The sequence below is a fragment of the Fonsecaea pedrosoi genome (genome assembly GCF_000835455.1).
Source record: "Fonsecaea pedrosoi CBS 271.37 unplaced genomic scaffold supercont1.5, whole genome shotgun sequence".
Taxonomy (NCBI): Eukaryota; Fungi; Ascomycota; class Eurotiomycetes; order Chaetothyriales; family Herpotrichiellaceae; genus Fonsecaea; species Fonsecaea pedrosoi.
Genome location: NW_013550611.1, coordinates 3103827 through 3122738, shown reverse-complemented (window position 1 = coordinate 3122738; position 18912 = coordinate 3103827). Strand labels below are relative to the sequence as shown.

General features: G+C 53.2%; 8 protein-coding genes across 8 annotated transcripts; 4 read left to right on the top strand and 4 right to left on the bottom strand.

Moving 5' to 3' along the window:
- Positions 1-757: 757 nt before the first annotated feature.
- Positions 758-1724, top strand: Z517_08603 (uncharacterized protein; the record flags this gene model as incomplete). Its single annotated transcript, XM_013427118.1, has 2 exons — positions 758-938; positions 1105-1724. The coding sequence occupies 2 exons, from the start codon at positions 758-760 to the stop codon at positions 1722-1724; spliced, it is 801 nt and encodes a 266-aa protein (XP_013282572.1).
- Positions 1725-1882: 158 nt separating this feature from the next.
- Z517_08602 (uncharacterized protein) lies at positions 1883-3176 on the bottom strand (the record flags this gene model as incomplete). The annotated part of the gene is made up of 2 exons (XM_013427117.1): positions 1883-2673; positions 2732-3176. The coding sequence occupies 2 exons, from the start codon at positions 3174-3176 to the stop codon at positions 1883-1885; spliced, it is 1236 nt and encodes a 411-aa protein (XP_013282571.1).
- Positions 3177-3746: 570 nt separating this feature from the next.
- Positions 3747-5742, top strand: Z517_08601 (uncharacterized protein; the record flags this gene model as incomplete). Its single annotated transcript, XM_013427116.1, has 2 exons — positions 3747-3815; positions 3868-5742. 2 exons carry the CDS (start codon positions 3747-3749, stop codon positions 5740-5742), a joined length of 1944 nt encoding a protein of 647 aa, XP_013282570.1.
- A 780-nt stretch (positions 5743-6522) lies between these two features.
- On the top strand, positions 6523-7621 carry Z517_08600 (uncharacterized protein; the record flags this gene model as incomplete). The annotated part of the gene is made up of 2 exons (XM_013427115.1): positions 6523-7427; positions 7582-7621. The coding sequence occupies 2 exons, from the start codon at positions 6523-6525 to the stop codon at positions 7619-7621; spliced, it is 945 nt and encodes a 314-aa protein (XP_013282569.1).
- Positions 7622-7699: 78 nt separating this feature from the next.
- On the bottom strand, positions 7700-10081 carry Z517_08599 (uncharacterized protein; the record flags this gene model as incomplete). The annotated part of the gene is made up of 1 exon (XM_013427114.1): positions 7700-10081. One exon carries the CDS (start codon positions 10079-10081, stop codon positions 7700-7702), a length of 2382 nt encoding a protein of 793 aa, XP_013282568.1.
- A 665-nt stretch (positions 10082-10746) lies between these two features.
- On the bottom strand, positions 10747-12169 carry Z517_08598 (uncharacterized protein; the record flags this gene model as incomplete). Its single annotated transcript, XM_013427113.1, has 6 exons — positions 10747-10887; positions 10999-11588; positions 11643-11791; positions 11839-11870; positions 11919-12016; positions 12070-12169. The coding sequence occupies 6 exons, from the start codon at positions 12167-12169 to the stop codon at positions 10747-10749; spliced, it is 1110 nt and encodes a 369-aa protein (XP_013282567.1).
- Positions 12170-13658: 1489 nt separating this feature from the next.
- On the top strand, positions 13659-14216 carry Z517_08597 (uncharacterized protein; the record flags this gene model as incomplete). Its single annotated transcript, XM_013427112.1, has 1 exon — positions 13659-14216. One exon carries the CDS (start codon positions 13659-13661, stop codon positions 14214-14216), a length of 558 nt encoding a protein of 185 aa, XP_013282566.1.
- Positions 14217-14876: 660 nt separating this feature from the next.
- Positions 14877-16260, bottom strand: Z517_08596 (mitogen-activated protein kinase HOG1; the record flags this gene model as incomplete). Its single annotated transcript, XM_013427111.1, has 6 exons — positions 14877-15608; positions 15669-15768; positions 15825-15868; positions 15919-16048; positions 16103-16150; positions 16205-16260. 6 exons carry the CDS (start codon positions 16258-16260, stop codon positions 14877-14879), a joined length of 1110 nt encoding a protein of 369 aa, XP_013282565.1.
- Positions 16261-18912: the final 2652 nt, after the last annotated feature.

Sequence of the window (18912 nt, the reverse complement as noted above, 5' to 3'; positions counted from 1 at the left end):
CCCATTCTCCAAATGTCCCACCAATACAAAAAGCGACCAGATCTGATGACGGGCTCATAATCTCAAGAATTTGTTTCCCCACGTAGATTCCAAGTCGCAAAGTCCAGGGGAGAGCACTTACACAAACACCTCCAATATCAAACATCAGCACCTTGGGCCGACTCTGCGAGGCCATGATGGGTGACAGGCTCGGGAAAAAAGGTCTATTCGCAAAGTAGAGAGGCGAGGGTCGCGAACAAAAGACAATCGATTATGAGAGGACCATCAAACTCCTAATAAGGCCATCTATGTTTATGTCTGAATGTATGTCACGTATATTGTATTGTCTGTGGATACAAAAATTCTCTACCGAGACAAGAACAGAGCCGGTGGAACTCGTTCAAATAATAATTAATGTACGAGGTCAAAGGCAATTAAATGAATGGTCTTTGGCCGTTGGGGAGAGATGACCGAGCCGCCGCTTCGAGGGTTGAGCCGAGGTCTTTGACGGTTTGAGCCTTACCGGGGCATGAACTTGTCGGTGACTTCGCTTGTGGTTCTTACGGTCCGCGGTAGAGGGAATTCTCAACGGCTACGGTACGGAGTACGCACTAATAGTGCAGCGCCCATCCCAAGACGCGCCCAGTACCTCGTACAAGTCGTCTAGACCGCGTCGCGGCGTTAGCGAGAAGAAGAACCAACAACACCCTACACACCTCTACCTCCTACAACAACGACATCTTACTCCTCCCGACGACCGAAACGAAAAGGAGAAAACATGGCCGAACCAACAATCACGGCGATCAAAGCAGCCTTCCTCCGCGTCGAGGTGCGTCAGCTTGAAACGCCGTTGGAGCCGTCGACTCATTGGCGCGCTCATGGGCTTAACCCCGGGCCTGAGTCCAGAGAGGGCCGCCCTCTGCTCAGCGACAAAGCGGTCCAGGACCTCGTTGCGAAAGGTACGAGAGATCGCCTTCCTCCATATTTTCTATATTCTTGTGACGGGAAAATACAATGCGTGTCGGCCAGAGAGGGAGAGCCCAAGAGGTGGAGAGAGAGAGAAACAGAAAATTGATGATTTTGACTTTACGAATTGAACGCACACTTATACGCCCGTCTACACAGTCAACGACAAGATCAAACAGCACAACCGCCTCGTCTTCTCCACGCAGTCGCAGCGCCACGTCGCCGAGCAGATCGAGTCGCTGCTGTGGGCGCGCACCAGCGCCGCCGCGGAGCACGCCGAGCTCGACACGCTCGCCATCCGCAAAGACGTCGACCTGGGGGACTCGGCCGTGATCTCTGCGCTGCCGCACGATTACGCCGCCCTGCATATCCACCCGGACCACGACACCGCGAGAAATGAAGAGGGAGGGGACGGCAGAGAAGGCCAAAAGGACGCGGAAGAACAATACGCCCGCTTACGTGGAGAGCTCGTCACCCTCAGCCGGCAGAGGGACGCGCTAAAGGCCCGGCTCGCCAGGTACCAACACCTCCAGGAAATGACGGAGCCGCTGCGCGATCCGCAGGAGAATGTCCAGCCAAATCTCGTCACCAAGCATGGCAAGCTGGCCAAGGAACTGGACCGCACCAGAGTCATTCTGTTGAGGATCGCGGCGCAGTTACGTGGAGAGGAGCAGCCGAAGCGGCGGACGAAGCGGCGTCGTCGCGAGGTGGTGCCACGACCGCCGCCGCAGACGGATCAAGAGAAATTGGGACAGGTCTTGGGGTGGACTCGGACATGATTGAAAAAAAGTGCTCATGTTTGTTGAAAGGCCCTGTTTTTGTAAAATCCGACAGCAGCCCAATGTTGTTGGTACATCATCCATCTGCACTCTGCGTCAACCTGCGCTCGTATACCCAGGACGCCGTTACATGTAAAGACCACTCCCAAAACCAGAAATCATTCATCGTCAGCCTCCTCCACCGTGGGAGCAACATGTCGCTTAGCTGTCGTGGACGTGGCAGCAGGCTCAACCGCAGAGGTGACGGCTGCACCGTTCGAGGGCACGGGTGTCTGCGCTACTGGAGTCACACCTTTCTCACCTCCGGCAGCAGCGGTCGCAGCGGCGAGCTTCTTCTGAGCCTTCCTAGCCTTCTTCTCCTTTTTCTTCCGCTTGATATCCTCCTTGGTTTCATGCCAGCCCCAAAACGGTCGGAAACTGTCGAAGAAGCCGACGTCCTCGAATAGGTTGGGATACAACCACAGCCCAGGCGGTACGAGGAAGAATGTGATAACGAAGAGAATCAGGCGGAAGATAGCCATGGCAAAGAACAGGCCAATCAACCCCATCATGCCCACCGAGAGGTACCACACACCTTGTCTCAGAACGAGCGGCCACAACGGGAAGAGGACTGCTGCGAACACCAGAACAAGGACCAATGCCGCCCACAGTTTGGTCTTCCACTGTGACCCCTCGTACAACCAGACGTAGTACATCATAGGATCAAAGTCCTGTTGTTGCTCGATCTTGACTTCCCACAATCCCTTGACTCTTTTCTCTTTCTTGGGTTTGGCGTGGTTGTGTCCCTCATGTGGATCCTTCTTGGAAACTCGAAGAGCGAGCATCGACAGGGGAAGAAGTTGCAAGGCTGTCCGCGCCTCAACGTCGTTCTCGACTTTCGGTAATAAGGGGTTTTTCTTTTGAGCCTTTTTGTAGGCGTCAGAGTGCAGGGCACGGTACGCTCGTTTCACTGTCCAGTGTGGTGGTTAGCAGAGAACAAAGGTACAGAGGTGACTTTTTGACCATACATTTGAACATATCCTTCCTCCCGCCGTCAAAGATGCATGTGCGAGTTTTCAGATCCTGGGCACGTAGAAACTTTGCCAGGGCCAATGCTTCTGGTTTGGGTTCCACCTTCGCATTCAAGGGGATATGTTGAGTCTGCTGTCCCGGCGGTGGTCCTCGTGGTTGTCCTTGTGCTTGTCCACCCTGTTGTTGTTGTTGTTGTTGCTGCTGCTGAGCCGCCTGCTGCTGGCGTATGAATTGTTGTCTTGCTTCTTCCTGCTTCATCTGGATGAATTGTTGAGGGGTCATTCCCGCCTTAGCGGCTTCGGTCTCGATCTGTTGTCGTTGAAAGGCTTGAAACTGAGGGATGGTCATTCCACGCTTCTGCGCTTCCATGGCGATCAATTGTTGGATTTGTTGCGGACTGAAGGGTTGGGCGCCCGGCGGAGGGCCGCCTGGGGATGCCATGGTTGCAGAGTTGTAGGAGAGGCCTGCGGAAGAGAGGGGAGGTGAGAGATCGAGCAAAGATTTCCTTGGATGTGTTGAGTCTACCAAACTAAAAGTATAATAACGTAGACTTAAGAGAGAGAATATCGTCAGTATGCCGATTATAGGGCGAGATGGCTCCTGGATAGAAGACACGGTTTGCGATCAGAATAATAGAGGCGCCAAAAATTATGGGGGGCACAAGCCGCGCGAGGCCATTGGTCATGCGCCACACACTTCAGCCTCGTCGCCAAGACCGTGGCTGTGCAATATCCCAGAATATCATATGGCGGAACCCGTTTACAACTCGACCATCATTCACCGGCACAAGTGGTACTCAACATTGTGAGCTTACAGAGAAGTTTGTTAATATAGTCCAACCCAGACGTTGACACACGACGGAAACCCATTCAGCGTGAAAACGCGGACACTCTAAGCTTGGTCATTCTTCCCATCCCAACTTGTCACCGACCCGTCTCTGCTCCCTCTCCCAATCTTGGGATCAGTGACCGACCAACTCTCCCTCAACATGTCAAGAGACCTCTCTGACATATGACGTCCCTCGAATACCAGCCTGGCCCTGCGGCGGAACCGGACGACCATTGGGGAACCGTGTTCCTGGTAGGTTGCCTCCCTTCACCTCCAGACTGCTCGTGTCAACTAATTGAACAAGTCCATGCGAGATGCTTCCGGACAGGTTCCTATCAACTACATAACCCATCCCGGAATCTACGTCACAAAGGCCTGCTTTTCTGATGGGGTCTACGATGACCTCCCGGCTCAAACATGCATATCAGATCTGTTTGCAAGCCAATACCGCCGGCTGATCATCGATCTCTACTGGGATAACATCAACCGTCAATTCAGTCTGTGCCCAGTTGAGCTTCCTCCTTTGGTGGGCAATGCGACGGCTGGTTACAGTGTGGATTCGTCGGCACTGTATTCTATCACGGCATCCACTTCTTTCGAAACCCCCGTCTCGTCCACCACGGTAGCGTCAAATGCATCGGTGTCCCTTGTTCCTAGCCTCGAAATTCGACAGGCCTCGTCGTCTTTGCCGGACAACTCCACCTCGCCGCTCACCGCCACCTCTCCCTCGATAACTAGTAGTATTACGACCACGGCGACGGGCGATGTGGCCATCCCAACGGCGACTGGTGTCACAGGTGGAACTTTACTCAAACTGGGACCTTACATGTGTAGTCTGGACTTGAACATCGGTTCCGTCATTTCTTTGTACAATGATTACTTTGACCACACCTCAGACACTATCTCTGCACGACTACATTTTCTCGATATCAATCTACACGCCGCAGCGCCATTCACCGACCCTTCCTCGCCCGCGCACACCCCGATGCCGGGTCGACTACCTCATTCCGACGAGCTGATAGGCGCTCAATTTCAGGCTGCACTCGGTAGGGATATATACAAACCGCAAGACTTGCAAGAAGATCGAAGAAATCTGAACAAGTCGTGGTTCCGGGATGATTACCGAGTAACGACAGACGCAAATTACTTTCGTACAGAGCAAACAGGACAGGATGACGTCCTTTCCACACCAGATGGCTGGCCGGGAGAAGATTGGATTCTCCTTACCGACAGCCGGAGGCTTCTGCTGAGTTGGGACCAGATCGATTCGCAGATGGCAGCGTACGACTTTCTGACCGAGTCGAGCAGCATCTTCAACGCGACTGAGCTTTTTTCAACTCCGTCTGTCGAATGGAGTGACACGGGCGTGGTGACTTCAGGCTGCTATTATCGTCCAGGCGATACGACAAATGCATCCTGGGCGATTGCGACCATCCAGGACACCAGTCCCAATGCGCTCTCTCTCCTTGCCGGAAACTTGTCCGCATGTGGCTACTCACCGGTAATCAACATGACTTTGGACGGTGTGTCTGTACAGAATAATTTGGCCCCGTACCGGGATTTTGCCCGGTCGACAGTCTTTGGTTGGGCTCCGGGTCAGCCACTTAACACGTCCTCGGTTAAGAACAATGGAAAGAGTGACGACCAGCTTCGGTGTGCAGTTATTGATTCGACGAGCCAATTCCAAGGACGTTGGCGGCTAGAGTCATGCCAAAAGTCACGGCGAGCGGCATGTCGCATTGCAGGCGTGCCATATGCATGGCGCCTTTCTACCTTCGATGTCCCTTATAGTGCGGCGCCAGATGCATGTCCGGAGCATACCTCATTCGACCTCCCTAGAACGGGGCTGGAAAACACGTACTTGTATCGGCAGATATTGAATGATACGAATCCCCCGGATGACGATTCAGACAAGATCTTGTCGGGTGTCTGGATTGATTTTAACTCGCTGGACGAGGAAGACTGCTGGGTATTGGGCGGTCCCAATGCAACATGTCCTTACTTGGACTTTCAGGAGGAAGATCAACAAAGACAGATTCTCATTCCGACAATAGCGGCATTGATCATCCTGATACTGACCGTTTTGACAATTCTGGTCAAATGTAACCAGAACCGAAGGAATAGCAGGACACGAAGAAGAGGCGATAATGGATGGGAGTATGAGGGTATTCCGTCTTGATTGCTGCGAGGACATGGTTCATTTAGCTGCCATGCTAATGTCGGCATTGTCCTGTGCTCTCCTTACCTTCCCACAAATGTCGCCATCAGCTCGGGGCGGACCCCCACAAACTGGGTCGGTCCAACTCTCCTCCGATGTGGCGTCCTTCGGCGACTTTCCTCACGCAACAACATGGCAATGACTCAGCTGCGCAAGGCCCATTATGCCCTGGATCCCCACCAGGGGGTAGCCTTGTCAAACATGATCACTCCTGACAAACCGGCAACATGGGACAATGCATATTGATATCTGCTGGATTTCAAACCAAAAGCCAGATCAAGCACGCGACTGCGCAATGTGCAATTCGGAAACATACGAGATAGACCTTTGTACGCGCCACCCATGCCCACAGCGGAATTGAGCCATGCAAACAAATGCCGGGTTACGGCATTGCCATTCTCCATAACACCGACACTGGCAGATCTATAATCTAGTCTTGGGTACAATTTTGAGGCTGGGAATACATAAAAGGGACTCGACTCTGCAAGAGAAGGACACTTCCTCTGTCGTCCTCGATCACACCATCTACCGAGCCAACTTCGACATCCGCAACCAGACACAGACGCGCGAATCAACTCCACATCCCCTCTGAATCTTCCGGACTGGGCCCCACATCGACATTGGGATAGACTTGCATAGAAATAGTCTTGCTCCTTGCTCTGCCTGTCCTCGTGCTTCCACACACAACCACTGCAACTCATTTGTGGAAGACATAATTGCAACCTCTCTACAACACACATCATGGCACCAGTAAAAGTGGCCGTCGCGGGAGCCACGGGCAACGTTGGACTGCCAGTCATTCAGGCACTTCTTGACGCCAACTATTCTGTCACTGCATTGACGCGCAAGGGAAGCAATAGCGCCTCCAAACTGCCTCAATCTTCCAACCTCACAGTCAAAGAAGTCGACTATACGTCGGTGTCGGACCTCAAAGCAGCTCTAGAGGGCATCAAAGTGGTGGTGTCCACCCTCGCAACCACCAGTATTGGCGAGCAATATCCTTTGATTGACGCCTCCATCGCCGCTGGGGTGGAAAGAATCCTCCCGTCCGAGTTTGGCAGTGATTTGGACAACCCCAAGACTGCTGCTCTCCCGGTGTTCAAGTACAAGGTTGAAGTGCAGAACTACCTCAAGGCCAAAGTCAAGGAGTACCCGAACTTCAGCTACACGCTCCTATACACGGGTCCCTTTTTTGACTGGGGCCTCGAGCACGGCTTCTTCTTGAATCCGGCCAAACACTCGGGCGTTTTGTACAACGGCGGCGACGCAAAGTTCTCGACCACGACGCTCAAAACCATTGGCCGGGCCGTAGTTGGGGTCATTGAGCACCTTGCCGAGACGGCCAACCGCGCAGTCTATGTGCACGACACGGTCACCACGCAGAACAAGCTGATCGCCTACGCCAAGGAGAAGGACGGCAAGGAGTGGGACACGTCGGTCAAGTCGACCAGGGATGTCTACCAGGAGAGTTTGGACGAATTGACCAAGGGCGGAGACATTGGCAAGGCCATGGTCGGGTTCATTCTGAGTGGTCTTTTCGGTGGTGACGAGACGGGCGCGAGCTACGAGGGCCGCACGGACAATGCATTGCTGGGCATCAAGGAGTTGAGCGAGCAGGAAGTCAAGGAAGTCGTCCAGCGCTTTGTGTAAGTTCTTGTCCATCCACAGAGTCTTGGGCGCTTTTCTTTGAAGCAGACGGAAACAAGATACTCTCATAGCCTCAAACCTGAAACCTGAAACCCGGGTCAGTTAGTTAGGTATACTCAATACAAAGAAAGACCTGACAACCGGCCCTGCTAGGACACCGAACCCCAAGACCAAGATGGACGTCAAACTGTGAATAGAATCATTGCAGAAAATCCTCGTCAGACGAATCAAACATGCATTGTTCTATCTGATCAATAAATGTTGTGGACTTTTATATCCAGATCTGCCCATCCTCGTCCATAGAGGCCGGTATACCCCCTGGCCGTTGTCGTTTTCGTTGTCGTTGCCGCTGCGAGGTCGAGGGCGGTATTTCTTCCTCCGCTGCCAACGCCGCCGCCGCCCCTGCCGTCAACGCTCGTGTTCGTGCTACCGCTGCCGCTGATGCACCCTTCTCGCCCCGTCCGTGTAAAAGTTCGGGGTATTCAGCCGGGTCGTAGACACAGACACGGGGACAGAGATACACGGTCGCCTCTCCCTCGCCCTCTCCGTCTCCCTCTCTCGCCTCCAGCATCGTCGCTGGTGTCGTGGGATATAGCCCCTCTCCCTTGTCGAAATCTGTCGCGACGGGCCGCGCAGGCCGGATGGGTAGGCTGCGGGAAGTATCCTGTAGAGGTTCCTTCGTCTTCTTCCACTCCATCGTGTCCCCGCTGCGATCCCCTCCGCGATCCGTCCGTTCACCAGCTTCCCGGATCTTGAGCGTCGGCACGGTTGGATAGACGGGCAAATACAGGTCGAGAATCTCGTCAATGTCTGCCGACAGGAGGAGGGGATCCGCGTCCGCTGCTGTTCCTTTCCCATTTCCTCTTCGCCCTTGACCCCTTCTAATTTGAGGGAGGGTTTCGTGGTGTTTCCGTAGCGGCTGACGAGTCCCGTCGTTGCTGCTGGGGCTGGGGTGATGAATGTCGTCGCGACCGGGACCGCTGCCGCGACAGGAATCGGATGGTAGGGGAGGCAGAGCCTTGTCTCTGAAAATCGGATTCGCTGGTAAGGGGTGTTGCTCAGTTGGCGGTTTTGTTGTAGGTCGTCCGACCACCGGTACTGGCACTAGTCCTGGTACTGAAATAGTGCATGTGGTGCCGTGGCAAGGTGTATCCTCAGGCTGGAGCGCGCCGCTGCCAGCGCCAGGACAGTAGATTGTCGCCCAGGAAGATTGGGGTGAGTTCGCCTCGGGATGCTGCTCGGTCAGGAGAGAGAAAGCCTCACGGCCACCATTCCTCCCATCTTCTCCATCGGCAGCGTCAGCGTCATCATCAGCAGCAGCAGCAGCAGCAGCAGCAACAGCGGGCGACGCGCACGTCCTCTGCCGTGTCAGCCGCAGGGGTGGCGGTACCAGTAGATTCAAATTCTTCTCATTGCGATTGCAGCGGTCATTCCCTTGGTCGACATCTGCTCCACCAGTCTCGAGAATAGTAGGAGGAGGAGGAGTGTTCTTCCTGTCACATGGCAATGGATCGGAGAACCCTCGACGTGGCCCGAGACTCTGACGTCTGCGCCGCCGGGACTTGAGATCGTCGCTGGTGTCATGATGGTCGTCGCCGTCTTGTATCCCGGTGGCAAAGGGAAGCTCGGGAAGCGGGCGAAGCGAAGACATCCAATATCGGACAGGGTCTGAAGAAGCGAGTCCAGCTCTCGAGTAGTCGCTCCGTAAGCCCTTTGGTTCTTTTACGCCCCTCGCGCTCTCATCGCAAGGGACGTTCGTCGTGGTGAATCGCTCAAGTGTCTCGGTCAGAGAGAGCGGCAGTGCCATATGCCCGTCATCATCATCGTCGTCGTCGTCGTCATCATCATCATCATTTTCTTCGAATCCTTCTTCCTCGTTGTCGTCCTCGATAACAGACATGCCACCCGCCAATTTACAGCCAGCGCTTCCCTCGCCATTGCTCTCACAGTACAGACTCCTGTCGTCGTCTCGACCCGTGTCTGACGGACTGTTGCTGAACTGCTCCTCGACCCATTTCCTGGGAATGACTTTACTCCATCCATCCGGGTCGATTCGAGCAAATGCCACACATCTCTTGTCCGGGTCCAGATCGGCCCAAGAACGCGGCGTGATGTGGTGTTCGCACTGTGCGTTTGGAGGAGGGGCCCGCCCAGCGTTCGAAATTGACGGCTGCTCGGCCTTCCGGGGACCCAGTGACCCGTCGCGTGATGGGTACGGGTCTGTATGAGACGAGGTCGGGAAGTGCAAGGAGTCCGGTCGAAGAGGGACTGGCGGACTGATTCTCAACTTGGGTTTCCTCGCCACGGTTGGATTCGATGACCACCAGCGAGACTCGGCCTCTCTGCGAGATACATATGTCGCTGTCGGGTGCTCATCCTGCTGTCTCTTGGATCGGAACAGGGACCACGACAAGAGCGAATTCTTCCGCTGCCGGTTCTGTGCTGGGTAGTGGCGGAGATCAGCTGTCGACGTCTGTGATGGTTGCTTCTCACCGGCAACGCCCCAGCTCGAGGACGAATATTCTGTGACCGGCGTCGCCTCCGAGCTCTTGCAGTATTGTGTCTGTGAGATCCACGACGCCGGCGTCCCCGGCGGGCTCGATGATGTCTCGCTGAACCTGCTCCGGTAATCCCGAGTCGAAGAGAGATCCATCATTGTACAAAGTCAGGGGATCTGAAAGGGTAAGTATCCAAATCCAGATCCATAACGTACCAAGGTCGAGCTCTCGGGTTTGACAGATCGATTTGGTGAATTCCGTTTGTCTGAACAGAGTCAGAGCAGAGCAGTCAAACGACACGAGGCACGAGGTTGAGAAACGGTTGTGGTTGACATTGCCTTCACCAACTAGAGTATCACTCGTTCGAGAACTTCTAGAAGAATGCCTCATGACATGTAGACAGCTCGGTGACACGTCAGCAGCCCCAAACAGTCCTATCAGCCCAGCATTCGAAACACGATGTGCCATCATTTGAGCAGAAGCCATATTTGCACAGACTGTATATCATGCTCATGGCACATGGGCTCGCTGTAGGTTAAGGCTGGTACACGAGCAAGGCACTGAACCCATCACCAAAATTCTTTCCGATAGAGAAGCTCCTGCTTTGACTTACCTATATGAAGCCAAGTTTGAGCATTGAGAGCATGGAGCTATGTTGTTGTTTGCTTGTTGCCAGCTCTGTCAAACGAAAGGAGGAAAAATGACGTCCGTTTGAAAGGGTAGAACAGGCTGCATAAGTGCGATTGTTCGCAGAATAACTTCCTTATATTATATCTAACCTCCACCTGTGACGAGATAGATGCATGGTTCATTCGCAACGTCACAGTTTTGACTTGAGCCACGATTTGATGGCCTTTCCTTGCTCCGTCTCGGCCGTGTCGCCAAATCGCAAGTGAATAATGGGAGCAATGTGTGCCTCGTTCGCACCGACCACGTGGGTTATAGAGTCCGGGTTGACGGACTTGAGAGTTCAGCATTAGCAGATTTCCCCCCTGAAGGACCCCTGAAGGAGTCGAGCAAACGGCCCTCCAACCACCGAGACGAGAGGAAAAGGAGGGAAGAATCAACGCACCTTGTACTTCTCCACCCATTGGGCAATCGAGTCGATCAGGATCTCGTTCCCACCACACACCACCAGGAGATTCTCAACTTTGGCGTCTTTCCACCACTCTGTCGGAGCATTGAGCGGCTCAGCAAAGGGCGTTGACGGTTTCCCTGCCAGGTAGTCCTCGGACCACTTTCGACCAGCGTATTGGCTGACAATGTCCTTGTGGCGGTTCCTTCTCTCGCTCTCCCAGTCAAGATTGAAGCTGACCCACGGTGCCACTGCCACAATGCCCTTGAGTTTCTCACCATCGGCCAGGTTGAGTTCCGGGAATTCAGAAGATGGATGCATGATTTGTGATAGCACCCCGAGGCACATGTTAGCACCGGCGGAATCGCCCGCAAGGAGAACCTCGGACGCCGGGCGATTCAAGTCTTCCAAGACGTATTTGACGGCTTCGACGGCTTCATAGATTGGCTTTGGAAAGGTGGCGTGTGGCACGAGCGAGTACTCGAGGAACAAGAACGCAATTGAGATGTCGTCGCCCTTGAGGTCATTCTGAACGCTGCTCCAGAATTGGAGATGGGTGTCGTCACCATCGAGCGAGAAGCCGCCTCCTGCGGTGGAATCAGTCACATAATCAGAAATGGCAACAATGACAAGACGCTTACCGTGGAAATACACACAGACGTATTTGGCGGTCTTTGGATCACCCACCCAGAACGCCTTGCATCCGGACTTTAGAGTCACAAACTCTGGCTGGACGTGAGCGCCCTTACACCACTTCTCATAAATTTTTGAAAACGGCGCGCCTAGATACCTGCCACTTGTGAGCCGAGCCTGGGGCCTCTGATCGGGGCCACTTACTGCAATTGAAGCGTGGTGAACCTTTTCACCATCTGCCCACCTCAGTGATAGTCCACGAACAGAGGGTATCACCAGCCTACCGTTCGCACGAGGGTGAAAGAGATATGCTGCCCATAGGTATGAGCTCCTGACTCGCCGCGGAATGGGGCGATGGCCGCCGTATATAGAGCTGTCCCGACTGGTACAACATCAGCTGAAATAGGACAGTGAACTCTCGTGGGAAGATCTTACTCAGTGACAGTAGTCCCGGGAATATGTCCAGCTTCTCCAGGAAAGAGACCTGATGTACAGGAGCAGAAAGCGCTTGGTCGGCGCTAGGAGGGGCTGCCATGTTGGAGTTGGGTATAATACAATCGGTCAACTATTTGGGTCCCAGGAGTTCAAGCTCTGCAGTTGTCCGCGATCTTGGATGGGCAAGGCGGTTGATATATGTGATATGTGAGGACAGGGTGTATTGCGTATCGGTGAGGATACGACTCTAATTCGGATTAGTCGATGTCAGGTCTGACAGTGTAGGGGAGTGAAAATACCAGTCAGCACAACGGAACGATAAGCAATAACCGATGCTTTCCCAGGCACGCAGGCTCTTCTTACTCGCACAAGTGTTGGGTGTCGACACATTCAAAGGATGTAGGAACAAATACGGGGTGCGTCGTAAGGAGAGCCGGTCTTACTCATGTACTTGAAGAGGGAAGCAATCTGTGAGAATTAGCATCAAGATCACCATGGACGTGATAAGGCCATTTGTGAGCTGTCGGCGTGCGCAAGTGCATCCCACTAAGAACTAAGCCCGTGAGATCAATAGCTCGTCGCCGTCAAACACCGCAGCCTTTGACGGCGATGGGTAGTTGCCGAGGCATATACCAAAACAGGTATAGCCTATATTGGGGTGAGGGACCTCATTTGCATGTGCACGCAGCGACCATACCCGCCATACCAAGTACAGCATTGCTTAACCTCTGGCTTTCTGTCTCTCTTCCTCTCCTTTCTCATTTGACCTGTCGAGCTCGAACCCTTGCGAGGGATGTAGGTCGGTCTTCGTTGCCCGACAGTAAGACTAGGCTGTCCATCTCCTGCATAACATTGTTATGGGCCGCAAGAATGTGGCCCATCCGGACGACAGTTATGACACCCCTCAAATCGAGCGTGTCTCCTCCCTCTGCACATCCTTAGGCCGTCGTGTAGGGCCCGCAACCCGCGAGTTGGAGATCACCAAACATGAGGCGGGCTTGACGTGAGACTCTGCTACGGGTACACACCGTGGTGGTCAGACTAAAAGAAGCAGGTATACCACCGAGGGAGAAGAAACCAAAGCACACACATCTCTTTCACTAAACAAAATGATCCCATCTCAATGACATACCGTTAAATCCTTGTTGTGGACGATGGGTGTCTTGCCGTATGTATGTTATAAGATACGCGTCGATCCAATGACTGCTCCCAATTCCGACGTGACAACATGAGGAAAGGGGAAAGGAAAAGGGGAGAGACTCGCAGCCTCGCAGCCTCGCGCACCCCTTTCATGCTATGTTCATCTCAACAGCCTCCAGCTGCACTGTTACCAGGTCGAGCCGCACATCAAGCCGCGATAACAAACACCAGCTGCCTACAATCACGAATGTCTTCTCTTGGAAGGGCTGATCTTGTTGTCACTCGGTCGTCCACCCATTCAATCACATCACACGAACAACGAACAGCGAACGACCGAACGAACGAACCACTGCCTTCGAACCCCCGGAGCTTGATATTGAGATTGAGGTTGCCGCCCGCCAATCATCTCGATTACAGACGTCCTCCTCAAATCCTTCACCACACTCAACATGCCCTCTACAACTGCGAGCCAGGATCCCTCCAACCCCAAGAAAGGCGTTGAGACGCCTTACTCAACCGCGTCTGGAGGCGGCGATGCCACCACCCCCACCACCACCGCTGGGCTCATTACGCCTGCCAACATCGATGACACGCCCACGCGGGCTGGGGATAATCACTCCAGGACTTCGCGTGAGTGCCACGGCGCCATAATCGCCTGGGGCAGTACTTCGGGAAAACTGTACCTCTCGGGCGGGGACCTCAACGAACCGAATGTGACGGCTAGTCTTGCGGCGCTTTTCACCGGTGTGGGCAAGGCGACCACCACCAGGGATGGAAATGCAGGGGATGGCAATGGTGGCGGTGGTTGTGGTAGTGAGGAAAGGGAAAGCAGTGCCGATTCAATCGGCCCCTCTGCTTCTGACCCCGTCATTCCTCTTGTTCTTCCTCTTTCCCTCACCCCCTCTCAATCTACCATGAGAAGGAAAGAGGCGCTTACGCAACCCAACCATACATACGCCACAGAATACTCGGTACACAATACACAACACAGCGAACGAGTCAGCTGACCTGCATGAAGCGAACCAAACCACGAGCACTCCTAGGGATCCACAGGGGGAGGAATTCTCGGCAGCGAGTGAATCAAACTTTGCAAGGCTCTGCGCTCTTTCTCACAGATAGATGATACCGGGATCAATCAATCAATCAATCACACACACCATCACCCTCACACGTTCTCTCACACTGTCAACCACACACATATGAGAAAAGGTTTCTGATTTGGCCCCTCGTTTACAGGCCACGGCATATATTGACTCTGATTCCAGCGCCACGCAATAAGGCTGGTTGACCCTCTACAGAGAAATTAGAGACTAATTACTCCCCCTACGGACTGGGGCTGGGGCTGGGACTGGGACTGTGCAGAAAAAGAACGTCTCGGGCGTCCATCTCTCAAGAGACGGGGATCAGGCCTGGACAAATACTAGGTAGTCTCGGATTGACCCCTGCTTACAGCGCCACCAAGCGCTACAGAGGCATGAAGCAATGGTACAACTTGTAAACCTTTTGTTGCAGAAATCTTGGTATGCCCGTTTCCCTCCCTGGTACACCAAAACATATCGTGGCATTCATTCGTTTCACTCCGTCCTAGAGCAGCAGGCAACATCCCGCTGACGCCTCCAGCTGCACGCCCATTATTGCTGTCACAGATCTCTCAAGGTCTTCCCGCTCTATTGGACGACCTGACTGTTGACGGCCTGAGCTTGCTCCACGGTCAATGGCTTGCCGCCCATCTCGGTTTCCTGGTTGTCGATATTATGATAGTCAAGGATTTCAGAGTACATCATAATCTTCCACGTGTCCACCGGAAGGTCGGCATCGTTGAACGACCAGTCGAACTTCTCGTCTGCGACTGGCTCATCGGTCGGATCGTGATATGGCGAAAGATACTCGTGCTCCAGGCCACCGGCTGCTGATACTCGTTTCTTGGGGTCGAAAACCAACATCTTCTCCAAAAGGTCGACGGCGGAAGGGTCGGCATTCTTGAATTTCGCACTTAGGGGTTGCCGTTCTCGCTTGGGCAGAGATTGGACAAATCTGAGGGTGTTTTCGCTGCAGATGGTCTCGATCACGTCCTGGGGAGGAGTACCAAGCAGCTCGGTGATGATGGAGAACTGGTTGACGTGATCTTTGCCTGGGAATAATGGTTTCCCTTCCAACATCTCAGCGAAGATGCACCCAGCGCTCCAGATGTCCACCTCGACGTCGTATTTCTGCCAGGTAAGCATAATCTCAGGGGCTCGATAGTACCGGGTTGAGACGTATCCAGTCATTTGAGGGTCCTGGATACGAGCCAAACCAAAGTCGCAGATTTTGAGGTCGCAATTCTCGTTGACCAGGATATTGCTTGGCTTCAGATCTCGGTGGACGACGCCAGCCGAATGGACATATTTGAGGCCTCGCTGCACGTGATGCTGTCAGTGATCCACGCATCGGAGACAAGTTCCGGGACATGTACATACCAGGATTTGATAGAGGAAATATTGGATGAATTGCTTCTCAAGCGGTCTTGAGGTCAATAGGCGATGGAGGTCAGTGCCCAAGAGTTCGGTCACGAAGTAGCTGGGCTCAACATCAGCATTTGGGCGCTTGGGGGAAATGGTGCTGATTCGGCATACATGTCTTCAAGCGGGGAGATGAAGATATCGCTGAGAGAAATGACCTGATAGTTCAGTATCATCAAAGACCAATTAGGGGTTCTTTCCAGCTCACATTCTCATGCCGAAGGTGTTTCAGCAGTTTGAGTTCTCGATAGGTGCGTTTTGCGAGCACCGGTGTAGAGAACGGCTTCATAATCTTCTTGACCGCCACCGATTGGCCTGTCAATTGATCTTTGGCAGAACTTGCAGACTGTCAGTTCGGAGGTTTCAGATGTATCTTCTGGAACAGTGCTCACCAGACAAGACCAAAGGCTCCCATGCCCACGGGTTGCAAGTCTGTGTACCTGGCTTCCAGTCAGCTGCGCGTGTCTTGCCACCAATATGCTTTTTCTGCCTACCTGCTGGTGATCTCGAATGTTGTCCCAAATATCTGGGCTCGTACGAACTCCGCCATCTTGATAGAAATCTAGTTGAGCAGGGCCAAATCTCGGAGAGCAGTGGAGGGGTGGTCTTGGATTCGCGATAGCGTGAGTGGTCGCAAGAGATCGCGACGTGCGTAAAATGTGAGAGTAGAGTGACGACCGGCTCAGCCAGAGACAAGAGACAAGGTGAAACGAAAAGCTCAAGTACGGGAGTGGCGGTTTGGAACTTCGGGATGTTTCAGGTATCCTGAAAATCGCAGTTAGAAAGGCACGAAAGGGAAGGGAGACAGGAGTGCGGCGGACACCAGGGAGCACGAACCTGAGAGATGTGACTGGCGCAACCGATGGATATTATAACATTCAATGTCTGGTACTGGTGACTGTAGCCAGTTTCACTACTCAGGAAAACTTGTCGTGGTGGTAGGAACAATGGCATATGAAAAGAGCAGAGCAACTGGAAGCAATAGCGGCGGCGGGCAGCAGCAACAGCAGTAGCCAGCCAGCCAGCCAGCCCAGCGTGGGGCAAACCAGTTTCCCGCCTTCTGGCTCCTCGATCGGGTCAGTTCTGGGTTACTAAGTAAAGGCTTGATGGTGGTAGTGGCACCTAACCAAATACCTAGTAACGGTTGGAGTGGCTTGAAAAGCCCTCCTTTTGGCTGTGAGGATGCCCACAATGCCCGCTTAAAAGATGACAATCGCAATCACCCATGCCCCCCAAAGCCCTCCTGGTGCCCCTAAGCCCAACTTCCCATCTACAAGTATTATTTTGTACCGTGTAATCCGTTTACCCCTCCATCCTCACTCCCACCTAGGCAAGTCAAGCAATTCAGCGACGTCGTGAACCATCCCTCCAATCTCATCCAATCTCATCCCAGCCACTTCTGTGTGACGGTGGTACTTTCTTCCGTCGACCCAAGGCCGGAGAAATCATCCAGCTGGCACTTTTTACACCTCCAGGATGTCCGCAGGCGATTTCGATTCCAAACCTGCCGGACAACCAGAGGTTAGTCAGATCGCTCCACCCTCTGGCTTTTCGATTTCAGTCGATGTTCCCGATCCATTTGCAGCCCACGAGCAGAAAGGTACAACTCGGTTTGTCAAGCCCGTCGCGGATCCCGTTAATAATCGATGATCTCACCCACCCTGTTTCTCCAGTTAAGTTAGAACCATCAGGCCATTGGAATAACACAATCAATAAAACCCGAACCCTCACGCACTCCAGTCACGTGGAAGTACTGATTCAATCTCAGCAATAACACTCGAGGCTCGCCTTTTTCACAACTGGATTTCATGGAAGATGGTGACCCAGCTCTACTCTGCCGTTGCCCGCGTCTCCTAGCACTCCTCGGCCTCAAGCGCGACCTCAAGCAAAGCGTCTAATATAAGACGAGCGTCGCTATCCTCCAATCAAGTCAACAAGCCTTTCATATATGTCCGGAACCAGGAGTTTCTAGGCAACAACATCATAAAATGGGCCATCCAATAATAAGATATGTAAAATTGAGCAATACTACAACATAAGGACGTAGGGGTGCTGGGGGTGACACCCATGTCTATCAAAGACACGGAGCCAACTACCTATCCACTGCTTGGCCAACATTGATGTGTAGAGCCTTGGCATTGATTCATTATCATTTCTTGAGTAATGTTCTATTGCTGAATGGGCAAGGGGATCGAGGCATTACTCTGACACCATCTCGCGAATTGTTGACTGGGGTCCCATGAGATCTCGTTGTGGTACGTATAGATGGTGGGCTCGCAAGAAAGCGCCTCGGCTATTGACCACTGACCTCCAGCACACAGCTGTGTAGGCGAGTGTTCAAAATCCGGGTGGTCAGTCTTTGTATTGGACGTCCATCTTTTGCCATGAGAGCTGAGACTGCGCCTATGTCGGTCGTTCTGGTAGATTAAGGGGGCGAACTTCGAGGAGTTGCGCATTTTCCCCAAGAGTCAGGGGAGGACACCTTGACGGAAGATTCGGCACAGAAGAAAAATCAAAGTCCGCGACAGTCAAACCCAGACTTGTTGTCCGTCGGAAATTTACCAGTGGACAGTGGTTTGGTAAAGGGGGACAACAACTTCTGCTGCTCTACCTATAAAATGATGAGCATTGACGACATCGTGTCCGGGATCCAAGTGCACGCAGGCTCTGTCATGTGCTGGCGACGCTGATCTGACAAATTTCCAGCTAAGCCCTGGTCCAACAGGGCGCCAGGGCGGTGTCAAGCGATGAGGCTGTCTGTCAAACTGGAGAATTCAAGTGCTCAGAGTGGAAATGGGATGGTTCTGGATGGTCTTTGGAGTAGCGAGTAGACCCAGAAAACCTCGTGCAACACAATCGTTTCTTTTGGCTTAGGTGCCATCAGCCTATGGAGGGGATAGCCATGTGGCGGACCCTGGCGTCTCGACGATGCTGGTTTTCTGGAGCGGCTGATGTCTGTCACGTTGCTGGGCGGAAGCGGTGTCTGACATGCAAAGTATTGGCGAACACTCGCACTCAGGGCATTCTAGGACAGAGGTCATTTGTACGGAGAGAAATTAAGACACGACTGGATGGTGGATTGGGGACAGAGACAAAATACACAGCCGTGCCTGCGTGCCTAATCTGCCTGACCAATGTGTCTTGTTACCCCTACTCGGGACGAGTAACTCGTAGATGAGACAGAAGCGGCCCTGGTGGCCCA